Source organism: Diadema antillarum, unplaced genomic scaffold (assembly GCF_040938485.1).
Source record: "Diadema antillarum isolate AM-2024a unplaced genomic scaffold, OU_Dant_1.0 seq00000367_RagTag, whole genome shotgun sequence".
NCBI classification, from domain to species: domain Eukaryota; kingdom Metazoa; phylum Echinodermata; class Echinoidea; order Diadematoida; family Diadematidae; genus Diadema; species Diadema antillarum.
Genome location: NW_027271368.1, coordinates 1,631,686 through 1,644,492, shown reverse-complemented (window position 1 = coordinate 1,644,492; position 12,807 = coordinate 1,631,686). Strand labels below are relative to the sequence as shown.

Sequence of the window (12,807 nt, the reverse complement as noted above, 5' to 3'; positions counted from 1 at the left end):
AATCTTTCCACTCATCTCTCTCTCTTCCGTAGGTTTTCAAATTCAGAGCCTGGAGTAGTGTACTGCCGTGAATTTGCCAGCCACCAAGAAAAGAAATGCTTTCTTCTCAAGCCGGATGTTAGTCTCCCACATACTCTTCCACCGCCCATTCCAGCACCTGGACTTTCTGTCGACCGGCAGCGCTACCTCGACACAAAGATACGACCGTTGTGCAGACCAGAAGCAAGGGATGTGACCAGTCCATCCCCTGAGAGTAAAGAGTCGGACTCTCTTGATCCACTGAAATAATTGGAAGCAAGAGATGTGACCTGTCAATCCCCAGATAGTAAAGAGTCAGACTCTCTTGATCCACAGAACTAATTCCACTCAACAATTTAACCTTTGTGCAGTTTGTGATGTGAGAGAAATGACCTGACCATTCCCTAAGAGAGAAGGGTCAAATAACTTAAGTGTGGCGCTCTATCAGATCTTTCTCCCAGCTGGGTTAATGCTTTGATATGTTGGAACAATGCAAACATTATCTCAATTGATTTACAGTTGATCTATACTCTCCCTTGCTGCATGAAGAAAAATTGCATTACACTGTAGATGTTTGAATCTCTTGATTTACATCTGAGTAACTTATTTCAACAATGTTACATAATTCCTACTTTCTTCTCCAAAGCCTAGTTAAACCATCAATTTGGCTACAGTGAGTTACCATCTGTGAATTTCCGTATAAATGTCAAAATGTCTGCCACCAATTTGGCTACAATTACCACCCGTGAATTTCCATGTAAATGTCAAAATGTCTATCTTTGCGGAAAGAATCAACCTATGCTGTAGGGATCCTGTAACATGCTTATCTGCGTGTAATAGAATTGGAAGATGACTCCATAGAACAAGGCGTCTTTAGTGTCCAATGTCTTTCTATCAGCCCCAACTTGTGTTGATGTCAGGCAGTAAACAGAATACCTCACCAGTGTTTGTCTCTCAAAAATATTTGCCAGCAAGAATGATGACATATGAATGAGTTCCTATTCATAAAAGTGGAGGGAAATATTCAAATTTTCAATGAATTTAAATTTGAGGGGATTGCATGCTGAAATTCAGCTCTCTTCGTTGAACTTTCTGTCTGTAAACTATGCCTCTTTCATTTTGAGTACAATCTGCACAATTTTTCTTTATCGAAATGTTGCTGCTCTTTTTCAAATATCCCTCAAAGGACTTTACTGACAGCCACAGGTGTGGATTTTTGCTAGGTCAAATAAGTGACAGATTATTTTTCATCTGTAAATCCAAACTCATGATTCTAGCTTGCAGATCCCTCAGTATCTAAGCTGCAGAAAACTCTGAAAGACAATATCTTTATCACCATGAATGTGGCAAAGTGTGAAACTATATATTTTTTTGTATTTATGGCCAAAATCGTAATCAACTGTTTTTCACATGAACTTATATAATTATCTACAGAGCACTTTAAGTTATGTTGAGAAGAGTCTATTTCTGAGCAATCATTCACTGCAGTGAATGGATCAACAGTCGTATGTAAAATCATGCTATTGTGATAAGTGATAGAGAGTTGATACAAAATCATGTATGATAGTAATTTCAAGTCATGAATGCAGTTAATTTGAAATATATGCATCAAAATGTGAGAAATGGAGTACAGTGCGTGTATCAAGAAATTGGTGGAATACCAATGCCGATTAGGCAAAATCCAGAAGATTTCTTTATCAAGGTTGATGTGACTTAAGATGTCATGGTCTCTTTGTTGATTGCAATATTTTGTGTAAATGTTCAAATACCTCCGTGTGATATGTAAAACAATGGATCCTTTGATGTATATATTGTAATTATATTTGTATCCCACACTTGCAGAGATTCTGCTTGTCTATGTTTTCAAAAGAATGAAAACATTGAAACGCATCACATTATTACCGCTGTTCTCTATTTTGTTATGCAATCAGCATCCAAGGTCTGGGACAGACAAACTACAGACAAACAATACTGACAGACACTTTAGGAAAAAAAAAAGCATGCATGGCAGACCAATCCCTCACATTCCGATCCTGCCAGTAAAACAATATCTCGTGTATTAAAGTGTGTATGTTGTAGATTAGCATGAAATTGCCAGAACTGGGTTTGAATGCAACTCCGAAACCAGTCAACACTTGTGTGCCAATCAGAAGCATTCGTTAGAAGAATAACATTTTAAGTGCAATTTAATCTTTCCCATTAAATCTTACAGACCACATTTGTAACTCAAGTGAGCTAATGAGATCATTCAGCGTCTGCTGGCATCTTCTGTTGTGTGTTGTGCATAATCTTTTTGTATTTTCAGCATCTGCTTGGAAACCCCATGACAGATTGTCACCAAACTAGACGGGTAGCATCCCTATAAAAAGAGCGATAGAATCTTAATTTGTTCAAGTGGGCACCATACCCCTCCCCCTTTTCACAGATTTCTTGTGTAAGAACAGAAATTCTGAGTTATACAGCATTCTTTTGTAAATCTGCTTTAAGGTTTGTTTATAGCACATGTATTCGCATTTGATCTTTACAAAGTATATGTTGTTTTGTTTGAAATTGCAAGGTTGAATTTTCTACAAACATGACTAGTATTATTACCTGTGTGGCAGAGTATACAACTAGATGCCATGCCCTCCTGGAACCCCCCAAAGCTCTCCAAGTTAACCATGTTCTTTTGGGGTATTCAATAATTTGCAGGAATGTGTGGAAAGGTAACTTGCGATACACAAGTGAGCACAAGATTAAATTACTTCTTTCTTTCTTTTTTTTCGTGCTGTTACATAACATTGTACTTATGTGTAACTCTGATGTGCCTTGGAAGAAGATATGTACAAAATATTGTTCTCTCCCCCTCTCCCTACAGTAATGTGTGGGAAAACCATGAATGATTACATGGTAAATTTGATGTCTTGTGTCTCTTTGTATATGTTCTGTATAGGTGTGTTCAAATGTAAATACAGTAGCATTGTCTCTGGCAAGATACAGCAAATGTGCCTGGTATGCACCACGAGTGTATAGAACAATCAGTGATTTCAGTTTTTCAGCTGGAAGGAAGTACGTCCGAGTATGTGTAATAATTTCAGCAGAAAGGAAGTACATTCAAGTGTACATGTATAGGCAGAGGAAACGATGCATTTAGTTTCCACCAAGCGCATGAGCTTTGTGTACCGGTACGTTGTGTGTTCAAGTAGCCTGCTGTAAGTGATTTTTTATTCCGTCATTTATTGCGAGTGGCAAATTTGTTACATATTGAATAAATCATAAATCTAAAGTGTGTGCACTTCAGCTGCATAGGGAATACTGACAATAAAGCAAACTGTAAGTTATGTATGATTGTCTTTGCTTTTGTTTCCCTTTATTACTAGTATATTTCTCGGATGACATTTCAGGCTGAAAGTGCACTGAACCACGTGTAGTGATCAGATTATCATCTAAATGAAATTTAATTGAAATTTTGTTCATTAAATTTGTTTCATATGCATGTATTACAGACATGTCCTGGAAAGAAAAAAAAAATGAAGAAAATTAACTAGTTAACCCGACATGGCAACTTGCCTGCCCATGATGCCGAGGATAGTTGCAACGTATTCTGTACCCCTCGCTGGCACAAGTGTTTCGTCAATTATCACAGCACTTATGATATCCATGTTTCAATGGAATGGTGGCTTAGTGAAAGATGTGTAAATAATTTGTGTGTTTTTCAATAACCTTGAACACAAGTCAGCTTCATTCTTTGCCACATTAGGAGCCTACATGTCATGATTTATGCGAGTGGAAGAGAAATTTCAAGTTTAAGTTTAAAATGCTGGTCGTTGTGAAAATGACATAAAGTGACATAAGCATGAAGGTAACTTCAGCTTGCATAATTCTGTTATGCTTACTGTTCCTTTAAGTGGTAACCCAATAAACGGATGCTGAAACTGATACTCTGCAGTGTTTTTCACTTATTTTTGTGATCTGTTGAGTGCATCACAATATTGAAGTACTTTTGGGAGTGCAGTGGAATAACATTAACAACATTTACAAGATGTGTTTGGTTGCTTCGGTGACAAGACCTTGTACTTCAAGATTTAACCCGTTCCTTACGGGAACCTGGTTTACCAGGTTCCCGTGGTAGCAACTGATATACGGGAACCTGGTTTCCAAAATGAAGACAAGGGTGCCTGCTTCAGTGGCCTAAATTCATGTTTCTTTGTGTTAAAATTCTCAGAAAAGTGGGTTTGATAAAAAGATCAGAGTTTATTCTATCAGGATTTGTTCTCCTGCTGTTTAAAAAAGGGGGTTTTACAGTATTATGTACCTTTTCCTGATTTAGTTTTTGGCTTGTTCTGCTGTAAACTCGTACGAACATGTACATACATGTAATGATCAAGGCTGAAATCAGTTAGAAATGCGGGTTCGCTGACCCCAGTCACCTCATTCAGGTACCTGGTTTTGTGTAGAACAAAAGATTCTGAGAGCTCATCAGCGCACGCTCTATTCATACCTCGCACCCGATCGATATTTCCATTGTTCACGGGCACATGTAGTTGACCGTAGAAAGGGAGACACAATGAATCGCTTGACTGCCTTCACACAGCTGGATTACCAACCTGTGTGCCTCTCTGTCGACGGGCGAAAAGAATCTCGTTTGGGGGCATTAAAGGCACTCAGAGAATTGCGGAAGGAACGGGTTAATAGTAAAATCACTTTTTGGGATAAGTTCTTGCCAGCTGAGTAGGACAACAGACCATAAATACTTCTTCAAATCAAGATATGCCTATGCTAATTTCAGCTTGGTCAAAAAGTGCACCCAAAAAACTGTCCCCAGAAAGACAATTTTTAGTTCAGCTAAAGGGAATGCACCATATAAAGGTACGATGTCCATACAATAGTCCAGTCTGTTTGTGTGTGTGGGTGTTCTTTATTTTATTCATCACTTTATGGAATATTCAAATTGAACAGAAGAGAGGAATAGGCAAAAAAAGAAAGTCCAGGACATAATTCTGGAAATACAATCATGCAGAGCCCAGGTACAAATTTTTACAAATCAATGTTTATTCAATACAAGTAAGAAACTGATCACATAAAACTGAACTAAATATTGGTAACATTTCTCAGTAAGTTAGCAAGAATGTTTGCTGTACTTTTAGAAAAAAAAAAAAATATATATATATATATATATATACACACATGTATATATATATATATATATATATATACTCTCTCTCAAATTATATACATATATAAAACATAACTTTGTATTCGTCTTGCCCTTGCATGAAAGAAAATGAATAGCTGTTATGATTTACTGCTTAATTGTGTCTTATAGTATGTAAACTGTGTGTGAATCACTGTAAGATTATTATTTTTTTTTATTAGTAGTGGTGTCAGTAGTGTGATAGTAGTACATGTACCAGAGTACACTTGTGGTAGTAGCAGTAGGCTAGTTATCATTACTACATTATTATTATCATTATTAGTACTACTACTACTACTACTACTACTACTACTACTACTTAGTACTAACTGTTATTATCACCATCATCATTTTTACATTTAATATAGTTATTAGGATCTTTGGTGGTACATGTAGTATGATTAAAGATGTACAGGTTTTACCTGATAACTTCACCCATATCTTCCATTATAAGTACATGTAATATTATATTAACGAACTGGAGGGCCGTAGGGATGAAACACATTTATGTCCCTGAATTAAAAATGTATGAAAATTTTTATTTTTCATCGAAAAAGCTCGTGTTCAAATACATGAAATTCTCTTTTCGGCTCCTCGCATCACACAGCATCTATAAGGCGCATGCGCGAAATATTAAGCGGTGTGTTCAAATTCCGTGTTCAGTCGATCGACTCTCTGCGGGCGCCTCTCGGAGCCCCGCCGCCGCCAGAGAGCTAACTCGTACCCACACACGTGGCACACGGTGGCACATGTGGGTGCAGCTAGCCAGCGATAGCGCCGTGCAATGCCCATACTGTCAACACGTACGATCGTGTACGTGATCTGCTTTTTCTGCAGAGTCAGCTGTTGAGTGAGGGAGTCGACCGAGTTTGGAGACGAATCATCCGGCCGAGAAGCAAGACAAGCGGCAGGCAAGCAACTGAGCTTGCTCGAAATCAGAGTTTCTCGTCCCAGTGCGAGCTCAAACACCAGAAATCCCACACAGTCACACCTTGCATAGGAGGTAGGCCTACAGCAGCCATTTGATTTACTGAGTACGGTGCCACTCTACCACGCCATCGCCACTCTTTGACTCGCCATCATCAGGCAGTTGTTACCGCAGTGAGGCCTGCTGAGGTGTCATGCAATAGGCCTGCTACACTGTGTTGTGACACCAGACAGAGCGCTGCAAACATGCCAAAGGCAAAGGCAAAGGCGGCAAAGGCAAAGGCAAAGGCAAAGGCAAGGGCAAAGGCAAAGTTCCAGAAACACTCTGGCAATAAAGCTAAAGGTAAATATAGACAAACGGAGTAAGATTTGACTCATAACAGTCAATGGATATCAAGTCCTTATGCAAAGGCAAAGGGAGTAAATTTACTGTTGACCTTTGTTAAATCAATTGTGTATAGATCTAAATGACTTGGTGCCAACGCAATGGCAATTGTCAATGAATTGTTGAACTTTATCCCTGTTACTGCATGTCTTAAACGTTCGATCTATAGAGTCAAGATATTTCAATTTCACCTGAACCGTAGTGGCTAGTGCACCAACGGCAAAAAGGCAAAACCACAGGTGACAGGGCATGCAACTTACTTACAAATTATTAGTTTTATAGGTCTAGAGTTTTATCCTATAACGTGTTAGTAGTATGGTAGGTGTTCAACCCACCGACCGGGTCCATAACGACCGACCGCGCATTATAATGGCATTGCGCGTACAGAAAGAAAATGTGCGCATGGGACTACGCGCAACGGTGCTCGATTCTTCACTGGGCTACGCTACCGAGTAAAATGTGAAAACAACTAAGTATTCCCTCTAAATTATCGAAATTTAGCAAAATCGAATAAGGTTTATCGTGTAACTACATATAACTAGGCCTACCTTTGCTGACTCGTTAGATGTAGAGTACCGGTATCCTTCCGTAATAAATTTGACGATTTTGACCGCAAAATTGTCACCGCCGCTTGTACGATCGTGCACACACGTTACACATACACATGACATGACATAAACATTTTGTCGCCCGCTACGACCGTACGAGTTGATGCAGAAACGAGAAATGAATGTGAAAAAACAAACCGACTCATCTAATTTATTTCAATTACGATGAAAAGTTTCCTAATGAAAATCAAGTCAAATTCATCAAACAGTCCTTCAAAAGTAATATCGAAGGATTCAAAATATATTCAAATATTATTGGGGAAAAAATGACGGCTAGAAAAAACCAACGGCCTGTCGAAAAAACGCATTTAAGTGCCCTTTATACGTATTGTCAGGGTGGTCGCTTGAAATGAGCAGGGCAACTGAGTGCAGAAAAAATGACACCCCACGCGTTCGAAGCCGCCATCTAAGAGCGCATACCTCAGATCGCATTTTCAGTGCACGCTTGTGAATCCGGAGTATTTTCTCCACACGTGAGTAAAATTTCAGGCAAATTGTGAGATTTTTCACGTTTCTATTGGGGTCAATCCATGTCAAATCATCCAGTGCTTGTCACCCGACCCCCTCCGATTTTCTTTAAAATCGCACCAAATGTTCCCCAAAGTGTCTGACGGAAAATCCCAAAATGTTTTGCCCCAAGGTCAATTGGTTGCTAAGATACAGCCTCACATAGCAACCAATGCGCATTCCAAAATATTAGTTAAAAGAAAATTATGCATTTTTGATTGATTGTGGTAGCATGGATATTTATGCAAAAGTGTTCATTATCTGGAAATTGAGAGAACTTTATAGTCTTTGCAAGAAAAACTGACAGTGACGCGAAATTGACTTTTCGTTAACGTGCACGAGGTCACCGAAAATGGTGTTTAATGTTAATTTCCAAAATTTTGATGCCAATTTAGAGGCTAATATCTTCCACATTTCATCACCTTAGGTTCTAAAATATTATGCTGTTGAAGGCTTTGACTTGCTCAGTAATTTTGAAAAAAATCGGCACATTCATGCCCACAGTTTTTACGGAGAGCGCCCTCAAAGTTGACAAAAATGAAAAATGTGCCAAATTCAAGGTCACGGATCACCCTTCGTCCCACCTAGGAATGGCATCAATTTTTGTGTATTGATAGACATTTACCTATATTATCTTGGGTTACCAAAGAAATATTGCTACCGAAATGTTCAATGGTAAATTTACCCCACTGAAAATGGTCATAAATGGCCAAATTCCCATGAAATATCACATATTGGGTTTAGAGGACATTTCAAATGTCCATGCTTTCAAGATGAAAAGCCCTAGCCCTGTGATATTTGCTTTAGGGGTAGTCTGTTACACATGTTTTAGTAATATATACCACAAAACACTTTTATTACATAATAATGACCGTGAAATTTAACCCAAAATTTGATAAAAACAATTGGTCGCTCCATTTTCCTCATTGCACTGCATGTAATATGTGTTTTGAAAGACTTTTCACAGAGCAATCTTTCAAGAATTATGAAAGCTGACAGCCTACCATATCAAGGTTCTAAACTATTTGTGCTCTTCTTTCAGATTTAGTGTCAATTTGATCATGAATGTTATACCCTTGACCTTGAAGTGCTTCTAAAAATAGCTGTAAATTTGTTAACTACAAATTACACACATGACAGGTATTTTATGGCATGATATACTTGTGATTCTTTCACAAACACAAAAGCTTTTTATAGTGTAAATGTTATATACTGGAATTAATCTATACATGCTTGCAAGTATGTTACAATAAATTACTTTGTTCTGACAATGACCCTCAATTTCAATCACAAAAGGGGACAGTAATATTTTGTGATTTTGTGTGCATTTCCTATGGAAAACAGTGCTGTGTGGTGAAACTCATAAAAACTTGACCATTTTTACTACCTATCACTTTGATTGATTAATTCTATTCAAATTATGGTAAAGTGGGCTGTTACAATTTCCAATAAAAAAAACACACAAATGCTGTAGAAAATAAAAAACAAAGAAATACATAACAAATTTTCCAAAAACAAGAAAATACATAAGAATGGAAATGATTTTGGAAGTTGTCATTTTTAGTTACAGAACAAATCCCCCAAAAAAGAAGACTCTCAGTGCTTTTAATGTGCGTTTCACAGGCTAGAATAAGAATCTTATGTGTTGGGCGCAATGTCCATAATATCAACTATTATTATGTACTTAAATACAGGTCTTTATGGGCAGGAATAGGCCATTTCTCCTGATTTTGAAGGTCATAAATTCAGGGCCATTGTCAGAACAAAGTAATTAATTGTAACATATCTTGCAAGAACCTATAGATTTATTCCAGTATATGACATTTACACCATAAAAACGTTTGTGTTTGTGAAAGAATCACTAGTATGTTATGCCATAAAACACATCTCGTGTGTGTAATTTATAGTTAACAAGTTTATAGCTATTTTTAGAAGCACTTCAAGGTCAAGAATATAACATGATCAAATTGACACTAAATCTGAAAGAAGAGCACAAATAGTTTAGAACCTTGATATGGTTGGCTGTCAGCTTTCATAATTCTTGAAATATTGCTATGTGTAAAGTCTTTCAAAACACATACAATTTTGTATTACATGCAGTGCAATGAGGAAAATGGAGCGACTAATTGTTTTAATCAAATTTTGGGTTAAATTTCAAGGTCATTATTATGTAATAAAAGTGTTTTGTGGTATATATTACTGAAATATGTATAACAGGCTATCCCTACAGCAAATATCACAGGGCTAGGGCTTTTCATCTTGAAAGCATGGACATTTGAAATGTCCTCTAAACCCAATATGTGATATTTCATGGGAATTTGGCCGTTTACGACCATTTTCAGTGGGGTAAATTTACCTTTGAACATTTCGGTAGCAAAATTTCTTTGGTAACCCAAGATAATATAGGTAAATGTCTATCAATACACAAAAATTGATGCCATTCCTAGGTGGGACGAAGGGTGATCCGTGACCTTGAGTTTGGCACATTTTTCATTTTTGTCAACTTTGAGGGCGCTCTCCGTAAAAACTGTGGGCACGAATCCGCTGATTTTTTTCAAAATTACTGAGCAAGTCAAAGCCTTCAACAGCATAATATCTTAGAACCTAAGGTGATGAAATGTGGAGGATATTAGCCTCTAAATATGCATTAAAATTTTCAAAATTAACATTAAACACCATTTTCGGTGACCTCGTGCACGTTAACGAAAAGTCAATTTCGCGTCACAGTCAGTTTTTCTTGCAAAGACTATAAAGTTCTATCAATTTCCAGATAATGAACACTTTTGCATAAATATCCATGCTACCACAATCAATCAAAAATGCATAATTTTCTTTTAACTAATATTTTGGAATGCGCATTGGTTGCTATGTGAGGCTGTATCTTAGCAACCAATTGACCTTGGGGCAAAATATTTTGGGATTTTCCGTCAGACACTTTGGGGAACATTTGGTGCGATTTTAAAGAAAATCGGAGGGGGTCGGGTGACAATTTTTCTGAAAATTGGATGATTTGACGTGGATTGACCCATTGATAGAAAAACGTTAGGTGTCCGGTATTATGAACACCCAACCATACTACTAGTAGTAGTAAAATACATGTAACGTTAGAATTTAATGCAAAGGTAAAAGGTAAGGCTGCCTCATGCATATAAATTTAGCTGTTTATTTTTCCCAGTATAAGATAGGCTCTATAGTTTCTAATTCTAACTAAACATGCCAAGTTCCTCGACCAGCTGGTATTGACTATGGAATTGGTATGGCTGGGACTCGAGGAGTAAGAAACTGCAGTAATTTGTACAATAGTGAAGCAACCGAAGGTGGGGGTGGAGCAAATGTCCCTCTCCCGTTTATTTCATTTTACGATTAAAGGGGATGGCGAGTAACGGATCAGTGGGAATGTTGGGGGATGATTGTTCCAATCCTTGTGGGATTCATTCAAGAGTACATTATATCTCTATTGTTGTGTGAAAATTGTTTGCTTCAGAATGGTCTTAGGTTAGCATGCCTGTACAGTGACGGGGTGATCGTTATTAAACGATCGCCCCGTCACTGTACAGGCATGCTAACCTGGAAACATTGAACTGCACATTACTTGAATATGAGACCATTCTGAAGTAAATAATTTTCACACAACAATATGTAATTTTAAATGAATCCCACAAGGATCGGAACAATCATCTTCCAGCATTCCCACTGATTCCCACTGATCAGTTACTAGCCATCCCCTTTAAAATTAAGAAATAGTGTGCAATTTGCCGCACACTTGAAATACAGCTGTACATCTAATGTACAGTACTTGCATACCTCATCTGGATGGAAAATAATCCTGCAACTGCAAGACATTTTTAAATATAGACCCTAGTCGGCCTATGATATGACTGACACAATTTTCTTAACATTCTCTTTAGAGGTCTGGTCCTGTCATGTTGGTGTACATTTGTAAGTCAATTTGCTATTGAAGTTGTATTAAATGCAGATTGTATGTATCATTTATGATGAAGACAGAGTATTATGTGCTTCCTAAGGCCTTAACTGCCTTGATACAGTTTGTACAATGAGCTGTCAGAAATGTTAGCACAATTGTTGTGACTGCCTGTGAAATTAAAGAACATAGGCAATAGCTCAACCTGAGTGTAAGAATATTAAAATCATTGCTGTGATTCCTTGCCTTTACAGTACTGTAATTGTACGTAATCTAGTGACACATATTAAAGGGACTGTACAGTACTGGTTGAGGTGGGGATTCATGTTTTGAACATTCCTAAGTGAGATAATGAAAAACCTCTTATGAAAAATGAAAGAGCATGTAATTTTAAGAAGTCCCAATGATTTAACACTTATTTGATGAAAATTGGTTTTCAAATGGCTGAGATATCCAAAAAAGTGATAATAATAAAAGGTGACAGGCCACGCCTTTTATTAGGATCTCTTTGTTTCACCTTGTTTTTGGATATCTCAGCCATTTCAAAACTGATTTTCATCAAATAAACTTTTGATACCGGTACCCCTTAGAATTGCATGCTCTTTGACATCTCATAGAGTGGTTACTGAATATCTCGCAAAACGTTAAAGGGGAAGGCTAGTAACTGATCAGTGGGAATCAGTGGAAATGCTGGGAGATGATTGTTCCAATCCTTATGGGATTCATTCAAGAGTTCATTGTATATCTATTGTTGTGTGAAAATGATTTGCTTCAGAACGGTCTCAACAAGTAATGTGCAGATTAATGCTCCGTCACTGACCAGGGACGCTAACCTGGAAGCATTAAACTGCACATTACTTGATTATGAGACCATTCTGAAGCAAATCATTTTCACACAAATGAACTCTTGAATGAATCCCATAAGGATTGGAACAATCATCTCCCAGCATTTCCACTGATTCCCACTGATCAGTTACTAGCCTTCCCCTTTAAAAGCTACATGTAAATCCTCACCCGGACCAGAACTGTACTCACCCTTTAACTAGAAACTATTGACAGATATCTTCAAGATGGCAAATTCACTGTAAAAAGAATTCACACAACAAGCAAAACAAAACAACAAAAATTTGAGGCGCAGTTTGTACTTTGCACATATTTTTTTTTCTTCACATGATGATTTTTGAAGGCACCAATCCGACTTCAGAAACGAGTGCTGTCACCAACACATCACAAAATGACCCACAGAAATCACTCTCTGGAGCAGCTG

General features: G+C 37.6%; 1 protein-coding gene across 1 annotated transcript in view; it reads left to right on the top strand.

The window, feature by feature from the left end:
* The window catches only part of LOC139731269 (uncharacterized), a 32,264-nt gene extending 31,031 nt beyond the window's left edge, over positions 1 to 1,233 (top strand). The window contains exon 16 of the mRNA XM_071642155.1: positions 33 to 1,233. Coding sequence (XP_071498256.1) covers positions 33 to 288 — 256 coding nt within the window. The 3' untranslated portion in view covers positions 289 to 1,233. The remainder of the gene's footprint in view (positions 1 to 32) is intronic.
* The last annotated feature ends 11,574 nt before the right edge of the window (positions 1,234 to 12,807 follow it).